General features: G+C 38.7%; 2 protein-coding genes across 8 annotated transcripts; one reads left to right on the forward strand and one right to left on the reverse strand.

Annotated features, from left to right (window-relative positions):
- The first annotated feature begins 1,758 nt into the window (after positions 1-1,758).
- Positions 1,759-6,733, forward strand: LOC125205721 (F-box only protein 6-like). Of its 7 annotated transcripts, XM_089061164.1 has the most exons (5): positions 1,760-1,940; positions 2,161-2,240; positions 3,728-3,804; positions 4,577-4,730; positions 5,342-6,733. In XM_089061164.1, exon 5 carries the CDS (start codon positions 5,402-5,404, stop codon positions 6,590-6,592), a length of 1,191 nt encoding a protein of 396 aa, XP_088917290.1. In that variant the 5' UTR covers positions 1,760-1,940; positions 2,161-2,240; positions 3,728-3,804; positions 4,577-4,730; positions 5,342-5,401; the 3' UTR covers positions 6,593-6,733. The 7 variants fall into 7 exon arrangements, with proteins under 7 accessions (XP_088917289.1, XP_088917290.1, XP_047960758.1 ...); XM_089061163.1 differs by lacking the exons at positions 3,728-3,804; positions 4,577-4,730 and adding an exon at positions 2,853-3,422 and having other exon boundaries at positions 1,759-1,940; XM_048104801.2 differs by lacking the exon at positions 3,728-3,804.
- A 162-nt stretch (positions 6,734-6,895) lies between these two features.
- On the reverse strand, positions 6,896-8,009 carry LOC125205722 (uncharacterized). The gene is made up of 3 exons (XM_089061166.1): positions 7,882-8,009; positions 7,434-7,590; positions 6,896-7,133 (listed from the first exon to the last, which is right to left on the reverse strand). Exons 1-3 carry the CDS (start codon positions 7,882-7,884, stop codon positions 7,084-7,086), a joined length of 210 nt encoding a protein of 69 aa, XP_088917292.1. The 5' UTR covers positions 7,885-8,009; the 3' UTR covers positions 6,896-7,083.
- Between the last annotated feature and the right edge of the window lie 9,006 nt (positions 8,010-17,015).

Below are 17,015 nucleotides of genomic sequence, written 5' to 3' on the forward strand. Positions count from 1 at the left end.
CTCTTCATACAAAAACCAGACTGAAAAATAGTGAACAACTGCCTAAAACTTGAAGACGATTACTGCAGAAGAAGTGAAGATATTGTTAAAACAATAAAATATAATTTTTAAAAAAAATGAAGAGGAGACAATAATAAAATACAAAAATGGAACAACAAAGATCTCAACTTTATAATCTGCAAAATAAAATATCATCAGCGTAAAATGAACTAATCAAAATACTAAAACACAAACGATGAAACAACAAAGATTTCACCTTTACTATCTGCAAAATAAGAAACCATCAGAAATTAATGAACTAATGAAAAAAATAAAAACGAAACAATACTAAAACAAAAACAATGAAACAACAAAGATTGCACCTCTATAATCTGCAAAACAAAAAATCATCAGCATTTAAGGAAGCATTAAAACAAAATAAGAAAACACTAAAACAAAAACGTGAAAACACACAGATATTACCTTTACTATCTGCAACATAAGAAATAGTTAAACAAACAGCGTTATTCGGATTAAAAGAAAATAAGAAGAATAAAAGACATATAAAAGCAACAATAAAGGAATAGAGAGAGAAATAAGAACCTGCAGCAAGAGTATTGTTTGCAATGACAACTGGTATTTATAGAGAAGTTTCTATTATGAAGGTGGGAAAACCGCCCTTTTCATTGGGGGGAAAACCCTCTCTTTTTTTGGGGGGGAAAACCCACCCTTTTTTTTAGGGAAAACTCGATTTCAAAGTGTAAAAAAATTAGCCTTTCATGTGATATAATTAGATTTAAAAATCAGTAAAATGCTTTTGACCATAGGATTTAATGCAAAAAGTGTGTACTGTCAATTTAACTATTGATTAATACATGGGAGTGTGTATGGGCGGTTGGCATTACTAAAATTCCCCCCAAATCACAAATTTGAAAACAGGGGGGAATTCCCTTTGATTTCCCCCCCAAAAAAACCGAGCTTTTATTGATAGTATAGATATGATTATGACCCACACACAGATTTTACAAGTTTTGGCGGTTAGAATCGCGACTTGAATTAATTGAATATTTCTTGATTTTTGCATACTTTTGTCTATATTCCTATCAACTGGTTGTTTGATAATTCGTCGAGTACAAAAGTTGGAATTTGAACTGTGAGCAGAAGAGAGCCAACGATTCGTTGGGTAGCATAACGCCTACCTAGCGGTCAATTGAAATCACACTAAGATTCCAGAGATGTGTAATCAGAAATCTAACCTAATGGTCCTCCGAGATTGCACCGATGGAACATGCCCCACCTAGTGGACCGTTGACTTCACACATGTCCGCTTGAATTGCTCGAAAAACAACATTTCCTAAAATTTCTTATCTTTTGAAGCCCGATCTTTCCCAACTATAAATAAGGCCATGTGGCTCGACTTTTATACATCTAGGAAGTTCCATTCATTCCACAAGACCCACAATTCAAACATTTATATAATCTAAGAGCTCCGGAATCAATCAAGCAATATAAGACAATAATTCAATAAAGAAGACGACAAATTTCTCCGCGAAAGTTTACCTTATTTATTATTTACCATATTTTTTCCATGCATCAATATAATTTTGTAATTTATAGACAACTTTTAAAATTGTTATGCAAAATAAGAATTTATCGTAAGTTTAGAAATTTATAAGCAAATTAATAAAAAAGAAAGAAAGAGTAAAGTGTGGGCGGTGACGTGTAAATACGGCATAGGCTAATAAAAACAATTAATAAATAGCAACAACACAAATCCCCTCCATCGCAATACGCACTGGCACTGCAGCTGCATATATATACAAATTCAACCATCAGATAGAGAGAGAGAAAGAGAGAGTGTATAGTTATGGAGTGAATGATGGAAGGGGTGGCCATTTTACGACAACTTATACGGTTCTCATTCCCCTTCCAATTACTTCATCGCACCACCAAACCCTCAGGTCTCTCAATTATTTCTCCCTTTATTGTGCATCAATTTGATTTTCGTTGCTCCGAATGAGTTGATGAAGTTGTTTTCATTTCTGTTTCTGTTTTTAGGTTAGGATTTTTTTCTTTTTTTTCTTTTGTAAACGTTTAGTTTGCTTGAATGGAAAAGGAATTTTTAGGCGTTTATTCTAATTTTCTTTTGACGTGTTCATCCCCTTTATATTCTGTATCTAGGTTCTGATTCATTCGTTCAACTATCGTATATGTATGCTGTAAAGTTCTGAGTGTTGCAAGTCTCCGTCGTGAAATCCAAGGTAACAATACTTGATTTGATTCGCATTGGATGAAGTTGCTTTTGATTCAAAGAAGAATTTCTTTTGTTTTTGGTATCCTTTTATGCTATCCTAATTCAGGTCACTGGGCGTTTCAGACTTCCAGAAGAATTTTGTTTCCATTTCCACAAAGTTTTTTATGTTAATTTTTTAACTCCAATGGAATTCTGGGTTTTACATTTTTGGCTTTATTGTTTGTAGAATTCATGATGTCCCTTGGTAGTTGTTTGTGTTAGCATTTTTTGCTATAACAAAGATATTTATGGATTTGTTTGACCAGTGTGTATAAAATATAGGTCTGCGTCGTGGTTAAATACATTTCGTATTTAGGTGTTATTCAGTTGCATTCTTTCTTGTCCAAGTGGTATATAATTTTTTCATACTTTTCTTGTTGATTTCTCCCTTTCGCTGCACTTTATTTGTCATGGTATTGATGCAAGATTAAAATTGAAATCTCAGTACGGAGTCACTCATGTTTTTTGATATTTTTCAGACATTTATGTTTCGGAATTTGGATGCAATATGCCAAATAAGGTGAAGTCTAATATTTGATGATTGCGTAAAAGAATAATGGATATTGTCATCATTATGTAGATTGACGAATATGACCGGGAATGCTCATCACTAGAATTGGGCAAAGAACTTGATGCATGAGGCATATCCGATTATTTGGATTCAGCTACAGCTCAACACTCACTTTTCCCACCTCTCTACTTTCTGTTTGTCTAATCAAAATGGGTGTGATCCCTTTATATTATAAGATGCCAATCAGAAGTTTGAGACTCTTATGGACATTTTAAAATGTCTGTCCATATTTAAAAATTGGTCATTTAAGGTAGGAGCTTGTATGCATGAAAAAACAATGCATGGTTATGAATATTATATAATCTTACTCTTTTTTCGCTTCTACTTATTTCATATTTCTATCTCTGCTGTGTGTATAAAGGATTTATGAAACTTTATAAGAACTAACCTTTTCATTTCACCACGATCATCTTTTTTGGTCTCAGCTCAACACTCACTTTTGCCACCCCCTTACTTTCTTTTTGTCTAATCAGAATGGATGTAATCCCAGTTTATTATCTATAAGATGTCAATCAGAAGTTTGAGACATTTATGGACATTTTAAGCTGTCTGTCCATATTTAAAAATTGGTCATTTAAGGTAGGAGCTTCTACGCATTAAAATCAATGCATGGTTATGAATATTATGATCTTACTCTTTTTTCGCTTCTATTTATTTCGTATTTCTATCTTTGGTGTGTGTATGTGTGTGTTTGTATACGAAGAGTGGATGAAACTTAGTAAGAACTAACCTTTTCATTTCACCACAAGCATCTTTTTTGGTCTCAAATTGAATTGAAATGAACTAACTTTTTTGGTTTTTTATTCTCTGAATCCTTTGCATAAAATCTTTTATTCCTCTTGTAATGCATTTATGAAAATTGATGCCACCTTATCCAATCATAGAAAGGAGAATAGCATGGAATCTGCTTGGGTAGAGATTGCAATATGGGACAACGTTATGTTAAAAGCTCTTACAAACTGTATGTTGGCCTTTTCTAACGCCATCCTTAGTTTTTAGGGCATACGTGTTTGTTAGCATAAAGTCAGTTTATTTGCACTTTTTGGTAGTAGTTAATAGAAAGTTTGACATAATATTTAGTGTTTTCCTACTGGTCTATTTTATGATACACCTTGTTGAAAAAGGCAGCAGTTAGAACTTTTGTGCATTCAAGTACTTCATTTCTCCTTTTTTTGCTACCACCCCAAGATAATTGGATGTTATTCACCCTTGTTTGTTTAGTTATATATTTATGCCCTTTTAAATGAGATAATATAAATATATAATTGCTCCCTGGTCACTGCATACTGACTTTTCAAGCTAGTTTACCACGTGAAGCTTAGTAACCATATTTGGTATTTTGCTTATGATTCTTCTGAAAAGATAATTTCCACCAAACATTTAGACATGACAACATACTCAGACCATTGACCTCATGAAAGTGGCATCTTATCTCGTCTTTTCAAACCAAAGATCAAATGCTTGTTAAATGATGGTATGCATTGTGATCTGTTTGAATACTTTGGCAGAATTCTTTTGTTCTTCTAGTTCCAAGCATTCTTCTTTGAAATAATTTGAAGCTTTTGATGCAATCATTGCACTCTATTTTTCCAGACATTGCATTATTCTAGATAGTCTTTTCTATTTGATCATTCAGTTGTTACTGGAAATTTTCTTGAAACTGAGGATGCATACTTGTTTTTGGTCAAATTTATCTTTTCTTTTTCTGAATACTTTAAATAAATTACCTGTAGTGCAGATGTCGAATATCAGATCCTCTCTCTATCTCCAGAGCAATTAGTTAAGTATTTGTTTGGTTTACCACAATGATTTAAGCTCATCCAGTGTGGCTGGTTGGAAATGTGCTCATTAAATCAGTGGCATTTGCTTGTCAACAAAGATTAATAGGTTAGGACAGCTTGATTTATTCTTTCAATTGTAGCTTATAAAAGCTAGAACGTTGACATTGGGTGCACAATGTACTTTTGCAATTACTAATCTCTGGCTCAAGTTTCATGCACTTGTATGGTTATAGCTAGCAATCAGTACTACAAACTTGGATCTTTTGTGTTACATATCATGTTATCTTGTTAATTACCTTCTTTGCAATGTGTCGTAACGAAGATTTCATTTTTTTCAATTTCATCTTATTTTATGTTCCTCTCACATGGATTGATTATGTCCCGTCGTCTACTAATTCTTCCATTTAGTTCACAACTTGATTGATTTGTTTTCTTTTGTTGTTCAAATATTTTTTGCTAAGATGGATCATATTCTGACAGTGTAGGAATCTGATACTACTAATTCTTGTTTGTTTAGATTTAGAACCCACGACCCTATGGGTGGTATGGGAGTTAAAATTATTTGACTCAATTTTCTAGATGATTTTACTTCTCTTATTCATAGCCTGTGGTTTTCTTGCCCCTGTTTGATATTCCTTTTTGGTACTGAAATTTTTTGAACTTGCCTCTTGCGATTTATCAACTTTAGTATCTGAATATATGTTTGTTATTTTTCAGAAGGTGTTTCTTGAATCTGGACATAGTAGCTCTTTGGAAGACCGTTGTTGCAACATAATAATGACTGCTGGTAAATCTGAAAATCTAAAAATGTTGGTACCGAGCAAACCACTATCCTCAAAGAAAGCTAGAAAGGAGCGTAGTCGTGGAAAAGCAACTGCCGCTGCATGCTCAAATGAAATCATGGAAGATCATATCTGGAAAGATTTTCCAGAGGACCTCTTTGAAGCTGTAATTGCAAGAGTTCCCATACCGACATTTTTCTTCTTCCGTTCAGTTTGCCAAAAGTGGAATTCATTGCTAACCTCTCAAAGTTTCTCCAAGCAATGTGCTCAAGTAAAGCATGCAAAGTCGTGGTTCTACATTGCCACAGGATCCACACACGAGGATGTCAATACGGGAGCATTGTATGATTCGTCATTGAAGAAATGGCATCATCCAACAGTGCCTGCTTTGCAAACAAAACTAATTGTGTTGCCAGTGGCATCAGCAGGAGGTCTGATCTGCTTCCTTGATATCGAGCGCATAAGCTTATATGTTTATAACCCTCTCACAGGGTCGTATAAGGAATTGCCAGCCAGGTCGGCGAAGGTGTGGTCACATGTAGCTGTAGGGATGACGATGAATGGTTGCTCAGGGTATAAGATACTTTGGGTTAGTTGTGAGGGGGAATACGAAGTGTTTGATTCTGCAAAGAACTCGTGGATTCGTCCAGGAATCATGCCCTCAAGTATCAAGCTTCCACTAGCACTCAACTTCAAGTCTCATGCGCTATCAGTTGATGGGACGCTGTATTTCATGCGGTCAGACCCAGATGGGCTGTTGTCATATGAGATGGAAAACGGGATGTGGAAACAGTATGTAATCCCGCTGCCTCCGCAGCTGAGTGATCACACACTGGCCGAGAGTGAGGGCAGGATCATGCTGGTGGGGCTGGTAACAAATAACGCGGCGACATGCGTGTGCATATGGGAGTTGCAGAAGATGACTCTGCTGTGGAAGGAGGTTGACAGAATGCCAAACATATGGTGTTTAGATTTCTATGGAAAGAACGTCAGCATGACTTGTCTGGGTAACAAAGGCTTACTTATGCTATCCTTCAGGTCAAGACAAATGAATCGACTCCTTACTTATGATCTATCCAGCCGGGAATGGCTCAAGGTGCCCGGTTGTGTGCTGCCGAATGCCAGGAAGAGGCATGGGGTTGCTAGCGGTACTGCTTTTCACCCTTGCTTGACTGCAATCGCTTAGTTTCCAGACTCAGTTTAAGACATTGATTTGTGGAATTTCTGCTGCAAATCAAATAATAATTAGTATTCTTATGGATCAATTTGCGTACTGTTTTTCCCCAAACATTATTGCTTCTTTTGATCGAATGATTTTTGTTTGTCATCTTGTTCATTTTCTGCATTTCTATTGTTCACCATAATTTCACCCGTCCAAAAGTTATGTGGTTTCAAGTTTAATATATTTACCTTTTAGTTTTCTATATCAAACCCCACACTTACTAAAAACCCAAAAGAATACTTATTTTCGTTTTAGTTCAATTTCGACTTGCCAAATTTGGTTGCCATTTCATCAGAATTTGAATTTTCAAAGTTACACATCCATTGTCAAGATTCAAAAGGATGTCATTCATACGATTCTAGTACTAGTAATTATATGGGCGTGGCAAGTGATGAAATGAACAAACACATGAAGGATTAAAGAAACTTAAAGCTATAAGTTGAGCCATATGAAAGTTAAAGCATGCCTCCTCCACTGGTTGCCGTCCTGATTATCTGGAATAGAGCTGAAAAAGAGAAAAAATAAACAGAGGACGATTACTATACTAGAGTGCAGAAATATGAGGAGAAAAGTTGGTGAAAATAAAAGCTAGGTTTTGGTATGCCTACAGTTATCGTCTACCGAGTCAATTTTTTTCATGGAATAATAGATGATATACACATCCTTCCAAAATCACTAAGTTGGCAAGAAATAGCAGGAATGTCGAGATAAACTCTTTCTTATGGTGATTGGGATCTGGGATCTACTACTACGTAGTATTTCTTATCTTTATAATTAAGCAGATTGACAAAATGTGAAAGCTTACATGATCCAATGACGACAAAGATGAAAAACCCAATCAAAACAGGGCCAACAGCTAAGTTGTTTCCCTTCTTGGCACTCGAATCAGCCACAGCTCCACGTTTGTTGATATTCTTCTCAAATTTCTCCACCTTCCTGTCGGCAAGCCTCCTTGATGTTGTCTGCGTTTTATTACAGATATACATCAGTCCAAACATAATCTAATTATTTACCAGGCATTGTTCATTGGAATTATTTCCAAAATGAAATGATCCACTATTAAATAGTAAATTAATAGCAGAGCAAAGATCTAATTACATCAATCGATTTCCAAAAACTCTAAAGCAGTCCGTATAAGATCTAGATTGATCGAGAAGCGCTATGAAACAATTACACCGTCATCCATTAATATAGCACAAACGGGGATGAAAAATATGAAATTGTAAACCGATGATGAGAAACGGGATAATTACCATATATACGACGAAGAAAGAATAGCCGGAGACGACGGAAGATATAGCTCCGCCCAGATAGTTGCCAACCGATCTCTCTGTTTATTTCTGAAATTAAGCAGTTTAGTGCTATTTATTTAGTTGATTTCGCACCGCCATATTACACCTACTTTATGTCTATGTGGCACCCCATTATTGGCTATTTTTGTGCCGCTATTAAATATTAATTACTAATTCGATTTTGATTTTTTTAACTATTATTATAAAAATAAATATTATAAATAGATAGACACTAATCCTTTTTTTTCTTTTTTTTTTATCACGTATTTATGCACTCGAGTCCTAGTCATCACAAAAATAATACTACTGTTATTTAAATATACTTACTTCTGTAGATTTTATCCAAACTATACACCGAGCCTATTATACTTTATTAAAAATTTGTATAAAATTAATAATACTCCTACTATAATATGATTTACTTGTTAAAATATGCATATATTAAATAAAAATAAAAAATATTAGTATGAACTATGAACATACTACAATAATATAAAATTAATCTAATTAAATACAAAATTCTAGTACTTCATCAATTATAAATTTATTGTTTGGATAGGTACCCATTCATCTAGAGTATTACTTAATAGAAAAAGAGCAGCTTCATAAATCTCAGACTAGCAACTCCCACCTAAATACCTGTTGAGTCATGGTGCAATTCTAGCACCGTGTTGGCATGGCAAGAAAAGACCAAGAACCCTATGCTAGTTTTACAGCAAGGATTCAAGAAAACCAGCTGTGAGACTTAATGGACCATATCTGAATAATGGTGTCTTGGGCTTGGATGTGTTCAGCCCAATGACTTATTAATTCTGGGCCCAAAGACTTGAGGCCCGGTTGGTCGATGCCTTACTCTCGAGAGTGGCTAGATTGCTGCCACGTTGCAACTCCACGCGGATCGCCCCTCCTAGCCGTTGGATTTTGAGTGTGTTTGTTTTGTGAAGTAATATCTGTTGAGTCTCTTGGACTCTCTCTTTTCCATTCGAGACTACACTCTCTCTCTCTCTTCAACTCTCTCTCTCTCTCTGACGATTTTCTAGGGTTTCCTTTCTTCGTCCGAGATCTTCTCTTCGAGTGGTTCTCTGAGTCTTTCAGAGTGTTTTCAACCGGTGAAATCACTAGCAGAGGTTACCTCTTCGGTGGCCTTGCGAAGTCCAACGCTAGATCTAACTTGTTTGTTGGATCTGCTAAGTTGGAGGCGATTTCATTGGGTTCTTGTGAGGATCTGTGAGTTCGTGAGTATTAGAGAGGTTCTCTTGGTGTAGAGGGGGTTGTGCGTGTTGAGACGGCAACGTTGGTAGCAATCAGTGAGGTCTTGGTAGATCTCTGATTCAGACGGTTTCACTACGCTCCTTTGGATGAATCAGTGTGGTTGAGGAGGTCCTTGGCCCAGAGCATAGTCACATTGTGACCTGAGCCATATCCTCATATCTCTGATTTCTTGTCTCTTTTCTGATTTGATCTAGACTCCTTGAGTCTTGTGTTGGCTTACTGATATATCTCCCTGAGTGTGCAGGTACTAATTGTGCAAGGACTTGGATTCAAGATTGGTTGAAATCTTGAAAGTGTTAGGGCCTCAATTAGGGTTTGATACCTGTAATTGTTAGATATCTCAGTGGGTTAGATTACTTGTAATCTTGTATCACCGTTTGTACTTGGCTTGTAATTTCTGAGATTAGCCATCTCAGAGATCAATCAATAAAGAGGTCCCGGTAATTAGCGAATCCCGAGTGATCTGATCCCTACAGTGGTATCAGAGCCACGGGGGGATCACTTGGGCGCGCCGGGTCGCAAAATAAGGAGGTGGGCTCGTCAGAGTAAGGCTCAGCCTCCGGTACAGGCTCTGAGGTAAGTCAGATTCTCCTTAACGAAGGGTTTCCGCTCAGGTAAATTGGCTGAATCTCTAAAACCTTTTATAGCTTTCTAGTTTTAGGGGTGGACAGTTGTTGCTGGTAGTTGCCACTGGCCGTGGCTTAGGCTCTCTGTTCTCCTACTTGTTTTGCATGTTCTAGTTGCTCTTTACAGCTTTCTTGCTTCCGTTGCTATTTTCTTTGAGTGTCTCTTTAATCTCAAAGTGTGTATCCCAGAGCTTGAATCTGTGTCCTTGAGTGAATTACCTATCCACCCTGTGCCTTAACCGCCTTGAGTGACCCCCTGCGCCCCCATACATTGGGTGATTGTGAACTGGGAAATCCTCTTGCCGGGGTACATGTGACAGATAGGGAGGAACTCCTTCTGGACTTGAATCTTGAGTCTGAGATCATTTTGAGGTGACTCCTGTGCGTGTGCGCCTTTGCTGTATAAGTGCTTCTGTGTTTCTTGCATGAGAAACCCCTGCATATCTGTTCTAAGTGGTCTACTTGACTGTTGTGTGTTTAAGACCACTCTCTGTGAAAGCAGGGTTGCTTGTTGTGCTCTCTGGGTTACTGGTACTTTTGTGTGTGTTAGAATCTTTCTCAAAATGTCCCAACCAGTTGGCATTGTCCCCTTTAATGGGAAAAATGATTTTGTGATTTGGAAACAGAAAATGAAGTGTGTTTTAATCCAGCATAAAGTTTTCAAATCTGTTGAGGGATTAGTCCCTGACACTGAGTCTGCAGATAAGGCTGCAGAAATGAATGAATTAGCTAGGTCTATTATTATACTCAACCTTTCTGACTCTGTGATCAGAAAGGTTGGTACCATTGAGTCTGCCTCTGAGCTGTGGGAAAAGCTAGATACTCTGTATACTGAAACCTCAATGTCATCAAGAATGTATTTGCTGGAAAAACTCTTTAAGTTTAAACTTGATCTTTCAAAGGACATTGAGGATAATATTGACATTTTTCAAAAGCTTGTTCAAGACATTAAAAGTTCTGGTGACAAAACCATTGATGAGTATACTAGCATTGCCCTAATGAATGCTATCCCTGATTCTTATAATGATGTTAAAGCTGCCATTAAGTATGGTAGGGATTCTGCCCCCCTTGATTTAATCATTAGTTCTTTAAAATCCAAAGAAATTGAGCTTAAGGAAAATCAAGCTTTTAAAACTGTTCAGTCAAAGGCTTTAAATGTTAGGGGCAGATCTAAAAATAGAGGGGGTAATGAGGACAGTAACTCTAATGGGAATGGTAAAAAGAAGGGCAAGAGTAGGTCCAGGTCTAAGAGCAGGAATCCTAAGGCTAATAGAAAATGTTTTAACTGTGGTGAGGTTGGTCACTATAAAAAGGAGTGCCCCAATCCTAAAAAGCAGAAAAATAATAATAATCAACTGGATTCCATGGCTAACCTGGCTAAGGATAGTGATTCTGAAGGTGTTTGCTTCATGACTCATGATATTCTTTCTGTTAACTCTACTCTTGGCTGTTCTTTTTCCATTAATGACTGGCTAATTGATTCTGGATGCACCTATCATATCTCTCCTTTCAAAAATGTGTTTTCTAATTTCAAACCTGTGGAAAATACCTTTGTTTCTATGGCAAATGACAAAAAGTGTCAGATTCTTGGCATTGGTACAGTGTGTTTCAAATTCAGTAATGGCTATGTGCTTAATTTGAAGAATGTGAGATATGTGCCTGATTTGTGTTACAACCAGCTCTCCTGTACATGTTTAGAACAAGAAGGTTTTGAGGGTAAGTGGGGGCAGGGTGTTATGAAAATCTGTAAGGGTGCCATGTGTTTGTTTAAAGCTGAGAAGAAGTGTAATCTCTATGTGTGTTCTGCTCAATCTGTGGCCTGTGTGAGTAATCTTGCTAATGTGGTTAGGGTTGATAAGGCCATGTTGTGGCATAATAGACTTGGTCATATGAGTGAAAAGGGTCTTAATATTTTGAAGAAAAATGAGTTGTTATCTGAAAATGATTTTCAAAATAGTCTCCCCTTTTGTGACACTTGTGTGTTGGGCAAACAACACAGAGTTACCTTCCCCACTCCTATGACTGACAATGTCAGTCAGAGTGTTCTTGAGTATCTCCACATGGATGTGTGGGGACCAGCCTCTGTTTCTTCTCATTCAGGGTCTGTGTATTTTCTGTCCATAATTGATGATTTCTTCAGGAAAGTTTGGTGTTTTTTAATGAAAAATAAGTCTGAAGTCTTTGAAAAAATTTTGACTTGGAAAAATCTTGTTGAAAATCAAACTGGAAAAACCATTAAAGTCATTAGGACAGATAATGGTCTTGAGTTTTGTAATTCCCAAATGGATGCTTTGTGCTCCAAGTTTGGAATTAAAAGACACAAGACCACTCCTTATACCCCTCAGCAAAATGGAGTTGCTGAAAGGATGAACAGAACCCTTTTGGAAAAAGTTAGGTGTCTTTTGTCTAAAAGTGGTCTTTCTAAAAAATTTTGGGGTGAAGCCCTTCTGACTTCAGCATACCTGGTAAATAGGTCCCCCTCAGTCCCTTTAAAGGGTAAATGTCCTGAGTCTATATTCACTGGGAGGAAAATCTCTTTATCCCATTTAAAAGTTTTTGGATGCAGTGCTTTCATTCACTCTAAAACTGATAAGCTGGATCCCAGATCCAAGAAAGGGGTATTTCTTGGATATCCAGAAGGAGTTAAGGGTTATAGGATTTGGAATAGAAGTGAACCAGGTTTTAGGGTCATAATAAGTAGGGATGTGGTCTTTAATGAGGATGAGTTCCCCTGTCTTAAGCCTGACCCTGATACCTCTCCTATAAGTGCTGACAATGAGCCTCTTAATGAGGTGGAGTCCACTGACACTCTCACTGAGGTGGAGCCATCTAATGATGCTCCAAGTGAGGTGGAGCACTTCTGGAATACAAATCCTATAGCCCCTGACCCTGAACCAGAACCTGAGCTTGAGCCTCAGCTTGAGCCTGAACCCCAAAATGTGATTCTTCATGATGACCAAGTTGTTGAGCCTGAACATGTTCCTAACCCTGGTCCAGATTTGAAGGATTACCTCCTGTCTAGAGATAGAGTCAGAAGGAATCCTAATCCCCCTGTTAGGTATTTAGCCTTGTTAACTTGGTTAATCTTGCTTTTAATGTTTTTGAGTCTGATGGAAATGAGCCCCAATCTTATAGGCAGGCTCAAAAGTCCAAGTTTTGGGACATGTGGTTCAAAGCTATGACAGAAGAAATCCACTCCTTGTATGTTAATAAAACCTGGATTCTTGTGCCTCTGCCCCCTGGTGCCTCTGTGGTTGACTGCAGGTGGCTATTTAGTTGAAAGATGAGATTGAAGGGTTGAGTTACAAGGCTAGGTTGGTTGCAAAGGGTTTTACACAGCAAGAGGGGGTAGACTATACAGAAATTTTTGCTCCTGTGGTTAAGTTTACTACTGTGAGAGTGATGCTTGCCTTATGTGCTCATTTTAATTGGGAATTAAAGCAAATGGATGTCAAAACTGCTTTTCTTCATGGTGACTTGGATAAACCCATTTACATGAAACAACCAGAGGGTTTTGTGGATCCAAACTTTCCCAATCATGTGTGTTTACTTAAGAAAGCTTTGTATGGTCTTAAACAATCTCCAAGGCAGTGGAATATTAAGTTCAATACTTGCATGCAGAAGTTAGGCTTTGTTAGGAGCTCATTTGATGCTTGTTTGTATGTGAAAGATCTTGATAAAGTGTTTGTGTTCTTGCTGCTGTATGTGGATGATATGCTTATTATGGGTCCTTGCATGAAGTCTGTTAAACATGTGCAATCTGCTCTCTGTGATAATTTTGACATGAAAGACCTTGGTGATGCCAAAAAGATTTTGGGGATCAATATCCTAAGGGATAGGAAGTCCTCATCTCTAATTCTTCATCAGGAGCCTTATGTGCAAAAAATTCTTGAAAAATTTAATATGCTTGGTGCTAAAACTGCTTCTGTTCCTCTAGCTGCTCATTTCTTGCTAAGTAAGGACTTGTGTCCTAAGTCTGAGTCTGATGTGAAAGCTATGAAGAAGGTCCCTTATTCTAATGCTATAGGCTCTGTTATGTATCTCATGGTTAGTACTAGGCCTGATATTGCCTATGCTGTTTCTTGCTTAAGTAGATACATGTCTAATCCAGGACCTGTGCATTGGGAGGCTCTTAAATAGTTGCTTAGGTATTTGAAACATACTTCCAAGTATGGTCTGTGTTTTTCTAAGTGTGATGATGGTGTTGAGCTATGTGGTTTTGTTGATTCTAACTATGCTAATGACAAGGACAAGAGAAAGTCCACTACTTCTTATGTGTTTACTGTGTGTAGGTCTTGTATTAGTTGGAAATCACAATTGCAGCACATAGTTGCCCTCTCCACTACTGAGTCAGAATATATAGCCATCACAGAGGCTATGAAGGAGGCTATTTGGTTAAAGGGAGTTCTCTCTGAACTCAAATTCTTGCATAATACTCCTGCGGTTTATTCTGATAGTCGGTCTGCTATTCAATTGTGCAAAAATCCTGTTTTTCATGATAGAACTAAACATATAGATGTTAGGTTCCATTTCATTAGAGATGTTGTTGAAAAATGTGAGGTTTTGTTGCATAAAGTGCATACTGATAAAAACCCTGCAGACATGGGCACTAAGTGCTTACCTGTGGAGAAATTGCTTTCTTGCATTAAAAGGCTGCATTTTGATTGTGGTTAGCATGTGCATATGCATGTCCCGGGGGAAAGACCTTGATGATCCAATTAAGCCTTGGCTTATGTGAGATCACAAGGCAACTTAAAGTCCTCTAAGACTAATTGGCTTGCCATCTGGTGTCTTGTGAGGCAACCTGGTTTGTTCCTTGACTAATGAGTTGTTTCTAACTCTTTGGTGTCAGGAATGAACCTTGTAGGCTGTGATGAAGCAATGTGAAGGACCAAGCTCTCCTCTATCTATCTGATAAGGTCCAAGGTGGAGCATGTGAGACTTAATGGACCATATCTGAATAATGGTGTCTTGGGCTTGGATGTGTTCAGCCCAATGACTTATTAATTCTGGGCCCAAAGACTTGAGGCCCGGTTGGTCGATGCCTTACTCTCGAGAGTGGCTGGATTGCTGCCACGTTGCAACTCCACGCGGATCGCCCCTCCTAGCCGTTGGATTTTGAGTGTGTTTGTTTTGTGAAGTAATATCTGTTGAGTCTCTTGGACTCTCTCTTTTTCATTCGAGACTACACACTCTCTCTCTCTTCAACTCTCTCTCTCTCTCTCTCTCTGGCGATTTTCTAGGGTTTCTTTTCTTCGTCCGAGATCTTCTCTTCGAGTGGTTCTCTGAGTCTTTCAGAGTGTTTTCAACTGGTGAAATCACTAGCAGAGGTTACCTCTTCGGTGGCCTTGCGAAGTCCAACGCTAGATCTAACTTGTTTGTTGGATCTGCTAAGTTGGAGGCGATTTCATTGGGTTCTTGTGAGGATCTGTGAGTTCGTGAGTATTAGAGAGGTTCTCTTGGTGTAGAGGGGGGTGTGCGTGTTGAGACGGCAACGTTGGTAGCAATCAGTGAGGTCTTGGTAGATCTCTGATTCAGACGGTTTCACTACGCTCCTTTGGATGAATCAGTGTGGTTGAGGAGGTCCTTGGCCCAGAGCATAGTCACATTGTGACCTGAGCCATATCCTCATATCTCTGATTTCTTGTCTCTCTTCTGATTTGATCTAGACTCCTTGAGTCTTGTGTTGGCTTACTGATATATCTCCCTGAGTGTGCAGGTACTAATTGGGCAAGGACTTGGATTCAAGATTGGTTGAAATCTTGAAAGTGTTAGGGCCTCAATTAGGGTTTGATACCTGTAATTGTTAGATATCTCAGTGGGTTAGATTACTTGTAATCTTGTATCACCGTTTGTACTTGACTTGTAATTTCTGAGATTAGCCATCTCAGAGATCAATCAATAAAGAGGTCCCAGTAATTAGCGAATCCCGAGTGATCTGATCCCTACACCAGCATCAGCTAAAATCTAAAGATTCGCTATAGCAATTGCAGCTCCAATCATTACAATCATCTACAACTTTTACAATCATCTACAACTTTCTCACCCTCTACCATCACAACATGATATCATCGGCCTTCACTATATATCTTCATCTCCTTGTCAGTTGTCACTGCTCAATCATTTCAATGTCTGACATAATAAGTTGAAGAAAATTGACAAGCAATGGCTGCTGAGTCAGAGCATCCGCAACGCTGACTCGATGCTGGCTCGTCTCGTCGAGACGAGACCGAGCTAGCATCGAGACAGCGTTGCGAGGCTCGTCTCGTCTCGACGAGACGAGACATCTCGTCGCGCGACGCGACCCGGCGAGGCCGGCCTCGAGCTGGCGAGACGACGCGCGCCCACGTGGCGCGCGCTGGAGCATTGCGTGACGCCCACTCGCCGGCCCGCGAGTGGGCGTCGTAATTATGATGTAATAAATTTTTTTTTATAAATTCGAAAAATTCGAATTTAATTAAAAAAAAATAATTTTTTTTTCAAACGGTCAAATGACTATTGGGAACAAACCGGTCGAATTTTTAATTTTTTTTTTTTATTATTCTATAAATATACTCCATACTCCATTCACTTTACACACAAACACTACTCTCATTCCTCTTCCATTTTACACACAAACACTACTCTCAAATTGTTGAAAAAATGTCCGGCGATGGAAACTCCAGCGGCGGCGGCGGCGGCTCCTCCAGCAGGCGGCGTTCCGGCGGGTTCGACTTGAACTCGTTCGACGATTGGGCGAGCATGTACAACTGTTTTGGGTACTCCCGGTTCGTCGCCGGGCACCCAAGGCTCGACCACCCCGCCGGCGTACCAAACACCACATTTTGATGTGGATGCATACTATCGTCCCTCCCCCCAGAGGTACGGGCAATCGCCGGGATTATCCCAAATTCCGGAGAATTTTTTGGCGCCTGCACGCAGTTTGCCCGACTGGCCAATTGGTGGAGGCTCCGGCTCTGACAGGATCAGCCTCAGGCTCGGCGTCAATGCCGAGGAGGAAGAGGAGGAAGCGGATGCAGAGGCTGTGGGAGACGGCAGTCGTCATCCATACAGCCAAGCCGAGACGTTGGCTCTGTACGACGCTTGGATCAGCGTCTCGTACGATCCTGTCGTCGGGAATCAACAAACCCACAAGTGTTTTTGGCTAAAAGTCACCGAAGTTTACAACGCACGAAGGCCGAAGAATACTTTTCCCCG

Source organism: Salvia hispanica, chromosome 6 (assembly GCF_029641045.1).
Source record: "Salvia hispanica isolate PSC_SH4W2 chromosome 6, Shi_PSC_v1, whole genome shotgun sequence".
Classification (NCBI taxonomy): Eukaryota; Viridiplantae; Streptophyta; class Magnoliopsida; order Lamiales; family Lamiaceae; genus Salvia; species Salvia hispanica.

Coding starts and splice junctions, on each gene's coding strand:
- LOC125205721 (XM_089061163.1), top strand. CDS start 3,375: ATGGACATTTTAAGCTGTCTGTCCATATTTAAAAATTGGTCATTTAAG. Junction 3,423..5,341: donor TTAAAAATTGGTCATTTAAG/GTAGGAGCTTCT, acceptor GTTATTTTTCAG/AAGGTGTTTCTTGAATCTGG.
- LOC125205722 (XM_089061166.1), bottom strand. Junction 7,134..7,433: donor CTTTGTCGTCATTGGATCAT/GTAAGCTTTCAC, acceptor TCTCTTTTTCAG/CTCTATTCCAGATAATCAGG.